At 39.6% G+C, this 16,531-nt stretch overlaps 1 protein-coding gene across 2 annotated transcripts in view; it reads right to left on the bottom strand.

Annotated features, from left to right (window-relative positions):
* The window catches only part of Plppr1 (phospholipid phosphatase related 1), a 272,010-nt gene that overhangs the window by 39,803 nt on the left and 215,676 nt on the right, over positions 1–16,531 (bottom strand). For both annotated transcript variants that reach the window (XM_036179672.1, XM_036179671.1), the window contains exon 3: positions 13,660–13,848. In XM_036179672.1, the coding sequence (XP_036035565.1) occupies positions 13,660–13,848 (189 nt within the window). The remainder of the gene's footprint in view (positions 1–13,659; positions 13,849–16,531) is intronic.

Genomic DNA, 16,531 nt, shown 5'->3' with positions numbered 1-16,531 from the left:
TGCCTAGTGCTTTGGAGGTCAGAAGAGGATATCAGATTCCCTGGAACTGGAGCTTGGGATGGTTGTGAGCCACAATGTAAGTGCTGGTAATCAAATACAGGTACCCTACAAGAGCAAGTACTCTAAATCACTGAGCATTCTCTTCAGCACCCTATCAATCTCTCCAGCAACCCCATACATTATATCCTTGTCATTATAGAGTAACTGCATAAAAATAATATCAAAGAATATACCCAAGTAATGAAAATGAAAATATAAAATTCAAAACCAAGATCATTTATGTGTTTATTACTTCTGTTTAGTGGTGAGGTCACTGACCATCTCTGAGACTTGGCCACACACAGCCAGATTATCTCTGGGACAGTTCTAGAATGTGGCACATGATTCTATTTTTACTACCCACCAAAAATCTCATACTATAAGAGCACAAGAATCTTTCAGTAGCTGAAGAATCCTATATTTAACCTGTTTGCCTATTGGTGTTTTTAGTATTAGTTACAAATATTTGCTACTCTGTACAAAAAGTATTGCCACTAACATTCAAATAACAAAGGAGGTATGGAACATAGAAGAGAAAAAATGAAGGAAGTGTATATTTTTATCTATATATTTATAATGAAGCCCATTATTTTGTATGTGCAATAAAAATTAAAAAGAGAAAATGTAAATTGAATATATCCAGATATTGGCAATGCCTGGAATATACTAAGTGCATAAGTGCTAAAAGAAGGAAGATGGAGAGAAGAAGGGGTCAAGGGGTCATTTTATAGTCAAAATGGAGTGACATACCTTGAATTTGTAAAACTTTGATGGGCATCAAGTGGCTGATGAGCAATCTGGTTCCTGTCACAGTGAATGGACTCTATGGACAGTCATCTTCCCAAGCATACATGCCTTTCACTGTTTCTCTGCTCACTAGGTCTTCTATTCTAGGGGGCAGGGATGAGTCTGCTTGGAGGATGTGGGCTGTGAAGGTAAAGGATGGCTCTGCTTTTTGCCAAGCTTGCAGCCCACAGTTGATGCCATTTTGCTCAGAGTGGCAGATTTACAGCTCTGGCTTTGGCAGTGCCTTGACCCCTCCATCTGTACTTCTGCTGGACCACCCTGTCTCAATCCATCATCTGTACAAAGAGCAGCTGGAGCAGGTGGGAGTTTCCATGTGTTCAGTTTTGGCTGCCTTACTTATTTAGACCTCTCTGATCATTGGCTAACAAAATACACATCAATCATGGCAAATTACAGTGTCCTCCAGTAAGAAGTGGTCAAGGCCAAACTAGCTCTGGCACGAATAAACTGTAGATAAATCCCATCAGTTCATTTTCATCTCCCAGCTATGCTAGCCACAATCCTAAGTGACTCAGGACCTTTTACACAGTCATAAGCATACTATAAGTCATGAATGCAGCTGCCATACATGATTAGTCATCTTTCACACACAAAACTCAAATGCATATATGTTAACCATACTGAAACACAGTAAGCATTTTTTGTGTATTATCTTTTTTAGATGCATGATTCACAAAATTGAAACTACTTTATTCACATAAAAGTATATGCATTTATCATGTTCGGCGTAATGCTCTGAAGTGCATTTGTATTGCACAATGTGTGACTTTAGCTAGGTAATTAACATGTATCTTAAAATCATAGTCCCCACTTTGGGGGTGTGAGTATTTAGCATCTACTCAGCATTTCTCAACATCACAATATCTTGGTAGTGATTTCATACACTGTTGTAGATTTATGGGATGTACCCAGTTAACTAAAATTTTAAATCATTTGAACAATAACTCCTCGAGCCCTTCTCTCTAACAACCCAGGTCCCTGGCAACCATTCTATTCTCCGTTTTAGTGAGGTCAACTTTTAGATTCCACACATAAGTGAGATCATGTGATGTTATTTCTGTGTTTGGTGTATGTCATAAAACAAAGTTCTCCAGTCATGTCAGAAATGACTTCCCAAGTTTTTATACTTGACTGATATTCCATTGTGCATACCACATTTTATTTATTAATTTATCTGTTGATGGACATTTGGAATGATTTGACATCTTGGTTAGTGTGACTGAGGCTGCAATAGTCATGGTAGTACAGATTTCTTCAATATACTGATTTCATTTCCTTTGGCACTGATGGACCACATGGCAGTTCTGTGATTACATTTTCAAGGAACATCCATATTGGTTTTCTATAGTGACTTTACTAATTCGCTTTGTTATAAGGTCCCCTTTTTGTTACACCTTCACATCCTTTTTTTTTTCCCCTTTTGAAATGTCCATCCTAATAGGGGTGAGGCAATGTCTGATTGCTATTGTAATTTGTACTTCCATGGTGAGTAATGATGCTGAAAACTTTGCATGTGATCCATTCAGGTCATCTGATGACTTTTAATCAAAGAATTATTGAGTCTGTTATGTATTTTAGTATGAATTACTTGCCACATGTATAGTTGCATATATTTTCTTCCATTTTGTGAAAATTCCTTTCTATAGCAATTACTTCCCTTATTAGGCAGAAGCATTTTAGTTTGTACTTCTGTTTCTCTACATTTCTTTCATTGACTGTACTTTTGGTGTCATACCTAAGAAACCACCAACAAGTCCTTTGTCAGCAAGTTTTCCTTTATTTTTTTTTCTAGTAGTTTCATAATTATTGGGTTTATATTAAGTAATATGTTTTGTGTTTATTATTCCATAAAGTATGATATTAGAGTCCAATTTCATTCTTTTGTGGGTAGATTTCCAGTTTCCCCAGTACCACTTGCCTGTATGTTTGTCTATGCACTGTGTGCATTTGGAGTTTTTGGAGGTCAGAAAGGCTGTCAGATCTCCTGGAACTGGAGTTACAGATAATTGTGAGCCACTATGTGGATGCTGGGAATCAAAACTGGGTCCTCTGGAACAGCAGCAAGTGCCCTTAATTTATGAGACTGGTTTATTCTTGAGTGGGAAACCAAAGATGCTGTAAGTTCATGAATATTTAGTGATCATGTTTAGAAGACACTGTTCTGACATTAATTTTTATTATTATTTGAAAATTCTGTAGCTATTGTACACAGCTTTCTCGATTCTTTTTTTTTCAGAGAGCTTTCAATCAGTGTATAGAAAGGCTATTGTCTTCCACATGCTAAATTTACATACCTTAGCTTTACTGAATTGGTTTATTGTCACAATTTTGGGTGGCATCATTTGGGTCTTTGGATTGGAAGACCATGTTGTCTGCAAAGAGGCACAATATAATTTCTTCATTTCTAGTTTGGACACCCTTTAATTCTTTTTGTTACCTAATTATTCTAGTTAGGACTCTGCTGAGTAAAAGGGATGAGAGTGGACATCTTTTTCTTCTGATTCTGGAGTAAAGATTATCTATCTTTCCTTGTTAAGTATGAATATGTTATATATTGTTTTTATAGTAGTATTCAGGCATTTTTATAATGAATATTTGTTAAACATTTTATATCTCTTTAAACAATCATGGGTTTTGTCTTTCACTCTATTAAAGTGATGGATTATGTGTATTGATTGGAATATATTGAACCATCCTTACATTCTTGGGATGAATTTTATTTTATCACAGGGGTAAAATTAATAAAATTAATAAAAATTCTATCATTTCTCCCTTTCTTTTTTCCCCCCAGTCCCTCTCATGTCCCTACATACTTATTTCCTCCCAAATTCACAGCCCATTTTTCTTTTATTATTGTTACACACATGTCTCCCATTATTCCTTTGTTTACAGGTGGAGCTTGCTGTGGTGTAAAATTCCACCTCTTGTGCTAGCCTGTCTCTTGGTGCTGTCTTTGCTTAGATCTTGCCTAGGCAGCCATGTAGCTGAGATATCTGGGGTTCAGCTTCCCTGTCTTTTCTAGAGGAAATGTAACACAATAAAACACAACTCTACACAATGCTAAAGCAGACATTCTGGGCCTCTCACTTTCAGAATCTTTGTATTCCCACTTCCACGATGTCCCCTGAGACTTAGCTGCAGGAGTTGTGCTTAGATGTATCCAATGCAGCTGGGCATTCCAAAATGAATTGATCTCTGAATTTTGATCAGTTGTGAGTTTCTCCAGTGGTCTCTGTGTGCAGCAAAGAGAATCTATTTGATGGGAATTGAAAGCTGCACTTATCTGTGGGTATAAGGATACGTTTTAAAATACAGTTAGGAAGTATGCTGGTCTAGTAAAGCGGTGATAGTGGGTTCTTCCCTAAGATCTATGACCTCACTAGCTCTAGGTAGTTGTCTAAATTTCTAGTACCAGACATGATTTTCCTTGTGTAGAGTTGGACTTAGTGCCAAGATATAAATGCCACTATTGCACCTTTAGGGACATTTTGCTACGCTGGTTATGGTCACGGTTTATAGGTGTTATAGCTTGTATGATTACTGACTGCTCCCCTTCTTGGCAGCTCACACAGCATCCTCTGGTGTTTTGAAAGCTAGATCTCAGGAAGGAGACTTTTGTGTTATATAAAGCTTAAATCTTTCAACTCTTATCTAAAATGTATGCTACATTCAGCAATAGAGATTGACCTTTAACCTCTAAGAGGCAACCAAGGGAAACAGCAATATATTGCTGTTTGGGGGTTTCTTGGACTGCCCTGACTGACATCTTGAAAGGAGGCTTCTTATGCTTGGCTCTGAGGCTATGGTTTTTGTGGGGAGCATTGTCAGCCCAAATGCCACACTGCACATTTCTATGTATTATATGTAGTTTTATGTAAATATAAAATAATGTTATTCCCTAAGACTTTTTCAAATATACCCAGTGTTATTTGCCTTCCTCTCTCCCTCTCCTGTATTCACCTCCCTCCCTACTACCCAGCTAAAGCTCCCAGTTTTTCCCATTTCCCTCTTCATATCTCCTGTGTCCTGTTATTCTCCCCTCTAGCCCCCATCATGGTCATACTTTCCTGGCATCTGTGGTTCCTTCAGGTTATCTGAAGATTTGGAGCTAGGTGCTGCTCAACTCAAGGTGATAACACCTTGTTGAGGATTTTTGCGTCTCTGTTCATCAGCAATAATGGCCTGGAGATCTCTTCAGATGTTCTGTGTTTGATAGGTTTAACTCATGGATAATTCTGGCCTCATAAAACAGAATTAGAAGTATGTTGTTCTCTTTAGTTTGTTGGAATAGTCTAAATAACTGATATTCATTCTTCTTCTAACATTTGGTGGAAATCAGCAGAGAAGGCGCTCAATGCTTGATTGGTTACTGACCGAATTTTTGTTTTTGTTCAATCTCCTTATTTTATTAATTGTCTATTTATAGTTCCTATTTTCTCATGATTCCATTTTGGAGGGTTGTATGTGTTAACAACAAATGTACCCATTTCTTTTAGGTCGTACAATTTGTTGGCTTATAGTTGTTCCTAATTGTCCTTTGTCTTTCTGTTGTACTATTTTTAGTGTCTCTTCTTTTTTGAAAAAGAGCTAAAGCCTTGTAAATCTTCTTTATCTTTGCGTAGAAAACTAATCTTAACCTTTAGTGATTTTCCTACTGTTTTTCTAATGTCCCTTTCATTTATTCCTCTATGTTATGTCCTTTATATGTAGCTTCCTAACTTTTTTCCTTTTTTAATTTATTATATTTGTGTTTTAATTTTACACATCAGCCATGGGTTCCCCTGTCCTCCCCCCTCCCACCCCTGTCCCAACCTTCCCCCACAGCCTCTCCCCTCCATTCCCATCTCCTCCAGGGCCAAGACTCCCCTGGGGATTCATTTACACCTGGTGGATTCAGGACAGGCAGGTCCAGTCCCCTCCTTCCAGGCTGAGCATGTGTCCCTGTGTAAGCCCAAGGTTCCAAACAGCCAGCTCATGCACTAAGGACAAGTCCGGGTCCCACTGCCTGGGTGCCTCCCAAACAGTTCAAGCTATTCAATTGTCTCACTTATCCATAACTTTTTGAGCCATAACATTATGTTTTATTTGGTATCTTTCCTCTCTGTTGGGTAAAGTACTTGTAGCTATAAAATTCACTCTTAGAATTGCAATGGTTTCATTCCATGAGTTTTGGCATGTTGTTTTCCAGTATTGTCTTTTTTTTTTTTTCATTTTTCTTTATTTTTTTCATGTATATGCACACATGCAGGTGAAGGCCAGAACTCAAACTCTGGTGTTCTTCTCAATCACTGTCTACCTTATTTTTCAAAGATACGTTTCCTTGACCCTGGAGCTCAGAGATTGGCTAGATTGGCTAGCCAGAGACCTCCAGTGATCTCTTGATCACTGCCTGCCACCCCAGCAGGGCTTACAGATGTACATTTAGTTTTGACCCAGATGCTAGTGGTCCAAAGTTAGGTTGTCTTTTGCCCACAAAATAATCTCCCCAAGCCTCAGGAAATAAAAACATATTCTCTAATTTCTTCATTAACAAATTTGTTGTTCTGGTGCATGTTGCTTAGTTTATATGTACTTGTGACTTTTCTGAATATTCTCATGTAGATTTATGTGATTGTGCTCAGAAAAAAGACTAGATATGATTCAGTCTTAAATACTAAGAATTGTTTTGTGGCCTAATATGATCTATCCTAGATAATGTTCCATGCATGTTGGAGAATCTGTATTCTGCATCTATAAAATCAAATCTACTAGGTGCCTGTTATGTCTATCAGGTCTAGAACAAAGTCAAATGTTTTCTTATTGGTCTTGTTTCTGCAGCATCTGTTCACAAGAGGTGGGGTGCTAAAATCGCCTGCTGTTTATACCATTGAAATCTTTCTCTCTTCACATCTGTTAATATTTGCTTTATGTATTTAGGTGCTCCAGTGTTCAGTGTTTGCAAATGTTGTGTCCTCTTTCTGAATGGACCTTTTTGCTATTATATAATGATCTCCTTCAGTTTTTTTTTTTTTAACATATTGTGGTTTAAAGATCATTTTTGCTTAAGCATGGCCATAGACAGAGTATCCAAAATTCAAACACTGAAATGCTCCCAAACCTGAAACTTTTAAAGCATTGGTTCTCAAAAGATTTGGGTGGGGGATTTCATACTTTTCAGATCAGGGATGCACAATTGTTACCAGGTGTATGAAAATATTCTCAAGCCCCCAATTTTGGATATAATGTTTACCTTGTACACCCGTTCCATTTTGATTTTCATTTGCATGTAACATCTTTTTTTACTCTTTCACTTCACACTACATCTGTACTTCTTGTGAAGTGAGTCTCCTGAGTCTTGAAGTTTTGCTCTTCTGTGTAAACACTTAGGGCTGACCATTTGGTATTAGATAATCAATCAAGGGGTTCCTCTCTGAGGAAGACTGATTTTCCCTCTTTCATCAATCATCAAATTGCTTGTAGCTCTTCATCTAGGGATGAGGCATGTCAACTGCTATTGTCATTATTCAGGTCTTGTTTAGGCAGCCATATTGTTGGAATTTCATGAGTACACTTTCCTTTCCCTATCATATACAGAAGATACTGTCAGGTAGCAGACACCTGGTCCTCTGGCTCTTAAAGTCTTTCTGTCTCCTTTTCCATGATGTTCTTTATGATTTAGATGTATGGACAGTGTTGGAGAAGTATCAGCTGGGACTGAGAACCCCACAATTAGTTGTTTTCTGCATTTGACCAGTTGTGGATTTTTGTAATGGTTTCTGTCTGCTGCCAAAAGAAGCTTTTTTGATGAGGGGTGAGAAATACATTTATCTGTGGGTATAAGGACAACTATTTAGAATGCAATTAGAAACTATACTAGTTTGGAAGAGTGGCAGTTGTAGGTTCTTTTCTAGGGCCTATGGCCTTACCTGTTAAGGTAAGTTTGCTGAGTTTACATACCAGGCATGATTTCCTCTACTGAGCATGCCTTAAGTCCAATTAAATGACTGTTGGTTATCTCTAAGGCATGAGGATTTTTTTTAACCCTTGATTCACCTTTCCATAGGGTTATTGTTGTGATTCAAAGGCTTTACAGCTGAGTATAATAGCTATAGATGTCTATTCTCTCCTGGCAGATGGCATAGCACCTTCAGTTACTATGAGAGTATTTACTTGATATTCTGCCTGGGAGACTCTATAGTTACAACTCAGCATTGAAAATTGTTGAAGATTTTAAAAGTGATACATCCTCTGTAGACTGCTGGCAATGGTCGAGAGAAAGCCTGTTCTGACCTAGTCTGGTGATCAGATGGCCAAACACCCTAATGGTCGTGCTGGAACTCTCATCCAATAACTGATGGAAGTGGATGCAGAGATCCTTGGCCAGGCCCCAGATGGAGCTCCAGGAGTCCAATTGTCAAGAAAGAGGAGGGACTATAAGAGTGTGAATTGTTGAGACCAAGATTGGAAAAGTATAGGGACAAATAGCCAAACAAATGGAAGCACATGAATTATGAACCAAAGGCTGTGGAGCCCCCAGCTGGATCAGGCCCTCTGGATAAGTGAGACAATTGAATAGCTTGAACTGTTTGGGAGGCACCCAGGCAGTGGGACCTGGACCTGTCCTTAGTGCATGAGCTGGCTGTTTGGAACCTTGGGCTTACACAGGGACACTTTGCTTAGCCTGGAAGGAGGGGACTGGACCTGCCTGTACTTAATCCACCAGGTTTAACTGAATCCCTAGGGGAGTCTTGGCCCTGGAGGAGATGGGAATGGAGGGGAGAGGCTGGGGGGGAAGGTTGGGACAGGGGTGGGAGTGGGGAGGACAGGGAAACCCATGGCTGATGTGTAAAATTAAAACACAAATATAATAAATTTAAAAAAAGATTACAGATCCACAACAAGACAGATTCAGATGGAATAAAACACACAAAAATGTTTGTTCACCTTAAAAAAAAAAGTGACCTAGGAAATGGGAAAAAATATAGACTCTGTTGCCTGCACTATGAGAGTCTCCTTTATTCTGGGCTTTTATCTTTCATGATTAGTACTACTGTAGAACTCTAGATCTGCAGAGAGGCTCTGCTTCCTTTACTTGAAGAGCTCTAGTTATCTCAAGAATTATTGACTTACGTTTTATCATCCATAGACATAAATAATGGACACCACTACTGAACATTGCCAGTGCCCTTTAACAGCGTAAATAGGAAAGGCTGTCTGTATGTTAGTGTTTTCAAAACTGTCCGCTGTTCAGAGTCTATGATAATACTAGTACGTGTCTTCTGGTCTCAATCCAGGAGCCATATCGAGCCACTCAGAAAGCTATCTTAGTTGAGACTATACATGATGTTGTAGGAAAGCAGGACCATATATTCCTAAAAACAGAGTTCACTGACACCTTTTTGTTTTGCTGGACAAGAGAAATGGAAACCTAAAATAATTTCACTAAAATCTTGCCCTCAATAAAAAGTAAACCCAAGTGTAATCTTCAAGTAATTTAAGCAGCCCATACTTTTAGGTAACAATATTCTTAAAAAAAAAAAAAAAAAAAAAAAAAAAGGCCAGGCAGTGGTGGCGCACACCTTTAATCCCAGTTCTCAAGAGTTAGAGGCAGGCAGATCTCTGTGAGTTCGAGATCAGCCTGGTCTTTAGTGCTAGTTCTAGGACAACCAGGGCTGTTACACAAAGGAATACTGTCTCAAAAACCAAACAAAAACAAAACAAAAGCAAGAAGGAAAACAAACAAACAAAAACATCACTAAGGGAAATCTAGTTCACTAATCTGTAGTATGACAAAAAAGTGTGCAATTGATTTTGAATTTTTTTTCAATTCATAAATTTAATTGGGTCAGCTCTAAGTTCACCCTAGAAGAAACTGCAAATTGTAAAGACAGAGTTTAATAGCAACAATGGCTAAAGGACTTTCTATCTAAAGTCACATGGTGAGGTACAGAGGGAAAGGATGTAACTTAGATAATATGAAAGAGTTTCAATGGAGGAGACTGTTCAGAGCCCGGAAGAGGTGAATTCTGAGGGAGCTGAGGCTGACAATGTTTCCTTTACTTCAGCAGCTGTGGCCCTTGTCAGCCAGCCAACAGGCTGGGCACTGAGAGGCCACTCTGTGATCTGCAGTGTCCTCTTACATTTGGTGGAAAGGACTTGCATAAATGCTCAAATGAGGATTTGCAAGTCCAGCTAAGATGTCTCTTTCTATCAAGTTGTACTTGGCTTTTCCTTTCTGAGGAAATTGCTCCTGAGTTGCCCGAGTGTGTGAAAGTGTGTAAGCATGCACGCTCGCACTTGCATGCAAGCTGTGAGTGATTTCAATTCTCTTGGGCAAGGAGTCAAATCTTTTGCTGCTTCAATGCTAAATACTCCCCAGTCACTTCATTGTGAGGCCAAGAGGAAGGTTTAATAGCTCTCTTCTCATACCCTGTGCCACTGGGACTGAGATAAAATAAGGGTAAATCAGATTCTCTGCCCAATATATCCCCTTTTCCAAGCAGACTCCCTGGCTCTCTTCTTTGCCTCTGAGTTGGGGTCTATTCAGAAGGCCCAAGGGAACAGTTAGTTATCCAAGCTGTCCGGGCAGTCGGAACAAACTCTGCAGGTTTCTTTGAAGTATGAGTTACCACTGTAGACTAAACAGTTCTAGACACAATAAATTCTCCAAGCTTCAACTTTTCTTAAAGATATGTGACGACAGTGGCTTTGGCCCGCTGCAGTACATCCCAAGCGGCCTTGTCTCAATAAGAGGTTAATATTTTCTGACAGGCAAGCATACAAGGGAAAACAGGGAGTTTACAGGTCAAATGGCCATCTTTCCCCTCATCCCTCCCCTGTGCATCTCTGCAGCTGTGAATGGGATTGTTAATGTCCATCTGTGAAGACACAGGAGTGTGGTGCTCAGTTCAGCCACTGTCATGTTTGGAGAGGAAAATACAACAACAACAACAACAACAAAGGCAAGAATGACCCAGGCAGAGCTAATTTTTTGAAACTTACTTCTAGTTGCTATGCACATCACTGAAAGGTGGTCCTGCCTTCATTATACTCCAGGGAGCACAGGAAATTCTCTTAAGGAGAAATAGATAAGCTGTATAGTTCTGTGCCACATGTGAAGGCTCAGAATTACAAAAGTAAATCCAGAAAGGAAGCTCTCTGACTTGTTGAGAATCTAACATGCAGAAACTTTCACTAAAGTGTTCCTTTTTTTGTGTTCTTGTAAAATCTGAGAACTAGAAGAGTCTTGACATCATTGATCCTGATCCTGTTTTAAAGTGTAGAAATGAGAAAACTGAACCCACAGGAATACAAGCACCTAGAAATTACTTTGTTATTGGGCCAGGTCTGAGGGAGAGGACTGCATAGGGAAGACTGTTAACGCTGGGGCTCTCAGAAGATGTGTGTTCTGAAGGTGGCACCAGGGCTTGGAGACCCTGAGACCCATGCGTGGGCAAGTCATATCTCACTGGGCAGAAGTGAGCACAGCTCCTTCCCAGAGCTCAGAGGACGTCTGTCCTGGCATTGCTCACAGATCGGGGTTCTTGAGGGAATATACTGGTGATCAGTAGGGTTGAGGACAGTACTACTTTCTGCCATTAACCCATCAGTGTGAGCGTCTCTGGCTCCCAGCTGTGCCCCCAATTTGAGAAGGAAGACAAAAATGGACCCCAATAGGCAGACCCCTGTCCATCTCATTACAGAAAAATGGAACCTCCAGGGCATCATTTACTCAAACTGTGCCTCTGTGTTCTCAACTGAAAGATGAAGGGGACTGTAGACTATCTTTTTTTATGTCCTTTGGAATACCTCTGTTTCATCTCACTGGGCTGCTGTGAGAATCACCTAGACAACATCTACAGAGTAAACATCAATTATAAAATGGTTTCTCTTTTTAGTTACACAAAATAATGTTTTTCATGATGAAATTTTCATAAATAAATGCCATTATACCTTGGTCACCTTACCCTGGACCCTGTCCTCACCCCTAGCTCCCCATATTGCCTCTTCTATTTTTGTGTGCACTTAACGTTTTGAAGAATTTGCTTTTGAGTTTATTCAGCAATTATACTGTTTTTCTGATTCTAATTTTCTGCTCATCTTTATTGTGTTTCTATTGGTCTTAATTTTTTAATGTGCAAAATCTTTATAAATACAACATAATTACAGGAAAATATATAGAATGATAATATTCTCTGAGATTAGGAAAAAATGAAGAAAATATATTAGTAACCTATTAGATCATTCATCAATTCATGTCTGAACACTTAAGAAAATGATATGCTTATGGCACAATCCAATTCCAGGCTAAAGTACTGCCTCATGGTAGAGCTACTACCAGCCCATTCTAGACAGAGCTTAACCTATTTCCTTGTTTTATCTGGGGATTAGAGTCTTCTGCCTGTGAGGTACATAGAAGTGTCTTCTCTCTATGCTCTCTTTTCTTCCCAGGGCTGATAAGTAAGGATAAGGGAAAGCAGACATAGAAGTTATGTCCAGTTCCCATCCCTTTAGAAGAAGTCATACAGGGATTCTCAATGGAATGTCTTAATCCTCAGATAAGGACACCAAAATGGGTGGAGGATAATTTCCTGCCAGGTTCTCTGCTCCTGGACACTAAGGGTATGCTAGGAACCGTAGGAAGTCATTTCTAAAGCCAGTGACAACCTTGTCTTGTCTGGAAGGAATCAATGAGATGAGTTGCCCAGCCAGGATGTAAACCAGATATGCTGCTCTGTACACCTAATGTTTTTAACCACCCGGATACATTGATTTTCATCTTATCAATATTACTCTCATTTCTTCTGAAGTCTTAGAAGTTAAGGGGATCTCTGCTGAGCCTTGATCAAATGATTTGAATAAACTTAAAGTGTGATCACTTATTATTTCTTTAGCCTCAAAATTACAGTCACTTTTCATCATAAGGCATTGGCACTGAGAATAGCTTTTGAACTGAGTGTCTGCACTGTATTCTTCAGTATGCCAGTTGGCATTTTTTTTTTAACTGAAAGAGAGCAGAGGGCATGCTAGAGGTGAAGGGGAAGAGTGGGGGATTATTAGAAAGCTATTAGAAAGGAAGGGCAGAGTGGAAACTGAAATTACACCCGGATTAATCTGCCCTGGTAACAGCAATGTGTTCAGACACATAAATGTTTATTTTAACACTCTCATAAAATGATAATATCTAAGTGTTAAATCACTTGACTGCCTAACATGGATCTGTAAGCTTTATGCCCTTGAAGCAGTTTCCCTACAGGGCTGTCTGTCCAATTTTTGACCTTAAAGAGAGACAACAAAATAAATGAAGGTAAAGTTGCAACTGAGCTCAGTGTGGTGTGACTTGGACAGGCGCAGAGACATCACATTTTGGGTCAAGTAATTTTGCTCATCTCTGGCCTCTGCAGTTCAAGTGTAGCAGCAGGAGGTAGCAGCTGGAGGGTTCTGCTCCGCTCTGTTCTGAGTCTCTATGGCAAAGCCATCACTAACAGCCAGGCTCCTGAATGCACACAACTCTCAGCATTCTTTTTTTTTTTTTTTTTTTTTTTTTCTCTGAGAGCACAGTAGCTATTCTTAACAGGCCAGCTCACCATGTCTGTTGATTTCTGACACTAGAAAGCAAAAATTATCCACCTGTCTATAAAAGGCAAGATCAATTTTATTTTTTTGTTTGTTTGTTTTTATGCAGACTTTCACTTAGCCTGTCTCTGGCTGAAACAGGGAAGTGTTGATAAGGCTACTTGCTGTGAGAACCCAGGAAGATAGGAAAGAGGAGAAAAGGCAGACAGGAAATACTTTCAGGTGCCTGACAACAAAGAACTCTGTTTCTGTACTTACAATAGCAGTTGGAGTGGCAGCCAGAACGCAATAGAGCACCAGAGGGGTGATGAAGCTTTCTTCCTCCGTCCCCGGGTAAGGCTTCATTAAGTCTCCATCCTGACAGAAGAATCCTTGGATATGCACCTGAAAAGTGTCAGTGCATTCGAAGTAGTAGGCAAGCAGCACTGTCCCAGCCATGATGACAAGCTGAAAATACAGCATGGCCACACAGAGACATTAGCAGGGCTTCGGAGCAGCGCTTGCCCCTCAGAGCAGACTCCCTCCATCACCCTGCAGCACTTCTGGGGTTGGTATTGGCAAGTGTGTGCGTGCCTGGCGCAGCATGCTCTGGGCTTCGGGGTTGTGTGCTAGCTTGTCTGCCTGCTAACATCTGCTGTAGAAACCTTCCAGCAAGTAATGTGCAGACCCCATCTGAAGGGCAGACCACAGCAAGGCTTGCAGAGAGACTTGGCTTCTACTGCTATGCAGTACCCATGGAAACCAAGGTGGAAATGTGCATTCAGGTCAGAGGTGAAAGGTCAAATGGCAGTGGCTGTGTGAGAAATTTTATAAATTATTAAAGATAGGCTTAGTATATGAAATGTTATTCAGTTAGTAAATGAGTGAATGAGTGAATGAATGAGAGAGAGGGGAGAGGAGAGAGAGAAAGAGAAAGAGGAAGACAAAAGCTTTGCAGGGTTGAGAAGACTTTTCAGAACCATGCTCTATATTATTGGCAAGTGTTCAACATCAGGGATGGCTTTTAATTTTTTCCAAAATGCTTACTGCTAGAAAACCAAGGATCCTATCTTATCATAGACACATAACCTTCATAAGATTTAGACATTATGAGACACATATACCTGTTCATTTTTGACCCATGAATTTACCAGATGCTCACTGGTATAGGTAGTTATAAGAAGTATGCAGAATTAATGGGACATGGAAGTTCAACATTATTTTTCACATTGTATTTGGAAGAAATAAAATGTCAAGTCAAGACAGCAATGACAAAGGTGGATAGAAAACAAGGCTTTGAGGCTATGAGGCTGTGGAAGCTGAAGTCAGAGGAGAAGGTAGACTCCTTCGGTCCCAATGCTCTCTGAGATAAGAAAGCTGATGTCCAGAGAGCAGACCTGACTATGGTTGGTTTACCTACATGGAACTGAACATGGGCTCAGGCAGTGCACTGGCAAAATGAGGAAACTAGAGTGAGAAAAATGTTTGCAAGTGTTGCTATTTTGTTTAAAAATATCAAGCTAATCATTATGGGAAAACTATATATTCAGATGTTTTTAGATAACTTCAATTTAAAATTGCCTTTGTATGTGTTAGGCATATGTGGAGAAGCCATAATATGTCAAGGAGTTAGGAGCACTGGACTTTTGTTGAGACAGAGTGCAGCCCAGGCTGGTCTTGAACTCACTATGGAACCTAGGATGATCTTGAATTGCTAATCCTCCTGCCTCTACTTATTGAGTACTGAGATTATAGGCATATGCTGTCATGATCAATTTATGTAGTGCTGAGTATTGACTCCAAGAACCCAGAGCTTTGTGCATGCTAATTAAGAATTCTACCAAGTAAGCCACATACCTAAATTTCTCATTCCAGTTCTAGAATGACTACTTCAGAGTTACACTGTTGATTAGTGTAAAAACCAGAACTGGAATACCGACACTATCATCTCAAGATAAATAACAGCAATACTTGTTTCCCTAAACAGACCCCCCCCAAAAAAGAATCCTCAAACCAAAAATGATCTGTAATGAAGAATTAAAACTACATATTATACAGTAGAGTAGGGAAACGAGGGAGAAAAATGATCAACTCTGGTAGATGAAGGTAGGTCAGTCCTGGTAGAGAGCAGCACGGTTTGCTAATCATATTCTTTTCTGATTCTTTGTCCTCAGTATGCAAACAGTCTCACACCTGCCCATTCTAACTCTCCTGAGGAAATCCCCCAGGTCCCCCTCACCATAGCAGAAAGGACCATTTTTCTCAGGAGTCATTTGGGTTAAGAATACCCCAGTATTTCTAACTTCACTTCTTTTTCTATGCTTTTCCTTTTGACTCAGAAGCCTTCTGTATCTCCCATCCATAGTGTCTCAAGTACAAACTTCCCATCATCTATATGAATGTCTTTCTTCTGGAAACATCAGTCATCACTTTCCTCTTACTCCAGAAGGCCACATCACACTTCATTCCCTGTCCCATATACATGACTAGTTTCTGGCTCTGGAGGATATAGTCTTCTAATGTCTGACATTTTCTATCCGGTGGCCCTTTCAGCACAATTCCTGACCATCCCATAATCCCCAGACCCATCTCCTGTGTCTCTTCACACCTGAAGTTTATTTGTACCATTTGTAAATCATCAGCCTTTCTCTGTCTTCTCTGCTCATTCAAATATTTTGTTTATTTTCCTTATAGCAACAGAGAAGAATCTTGAAAAAGTGTATTTCCTAGAAGACTAAGAAATAGGTAATCCAAAGCAGCCCCTGCTGGATGGAGCTCTTGCCTACAGGTACCCTCTAAATTCCAACTATGCACAGGGCTTATCTTTGGGTAATTCTTTCACATTGCTAGAAGCACAGTTCTCCATTTCTTAGCTTTATCAGTTTTTGGGAGATATCTGATTGGAGAATAAATGGGGTCTATGGGAGGCATTGCAAAGAGATAAAAGTAAAAGTGGCATCTAAATTCCTCTACTGAAAAAGAACACTCTATTTTAGTAGGTATATTTGTGCTCCCCACTCCTTCGGAGAAAACTGAAAGTGAAACACACACACACACACACACACACACACACACACACACACACGAGGACTCAATACAAAGGCACAGAATATAAACAAAATACAGAAGCATCTTAACATTAAATACATAA

The sequence above is a fragment of the Onychomys torridus genome, chromosome 2, assembly GCF_903995425.1.
Source record: "Onychomys torridus chromosome 2, mOncTor1.1, whole genome shotgun sequence".
Lineage (NCBI taxonomy): Eukaryota > Metazoa > Chordata > Mammalia > Rodentia > Cricetidae > Onychomys > Onychomys torridus.
The sequence above is the reverse complement of the archived record's forward strand: the minus strand, read 5'-3'. Positions and strand labels throughout refer to the sequence as shown.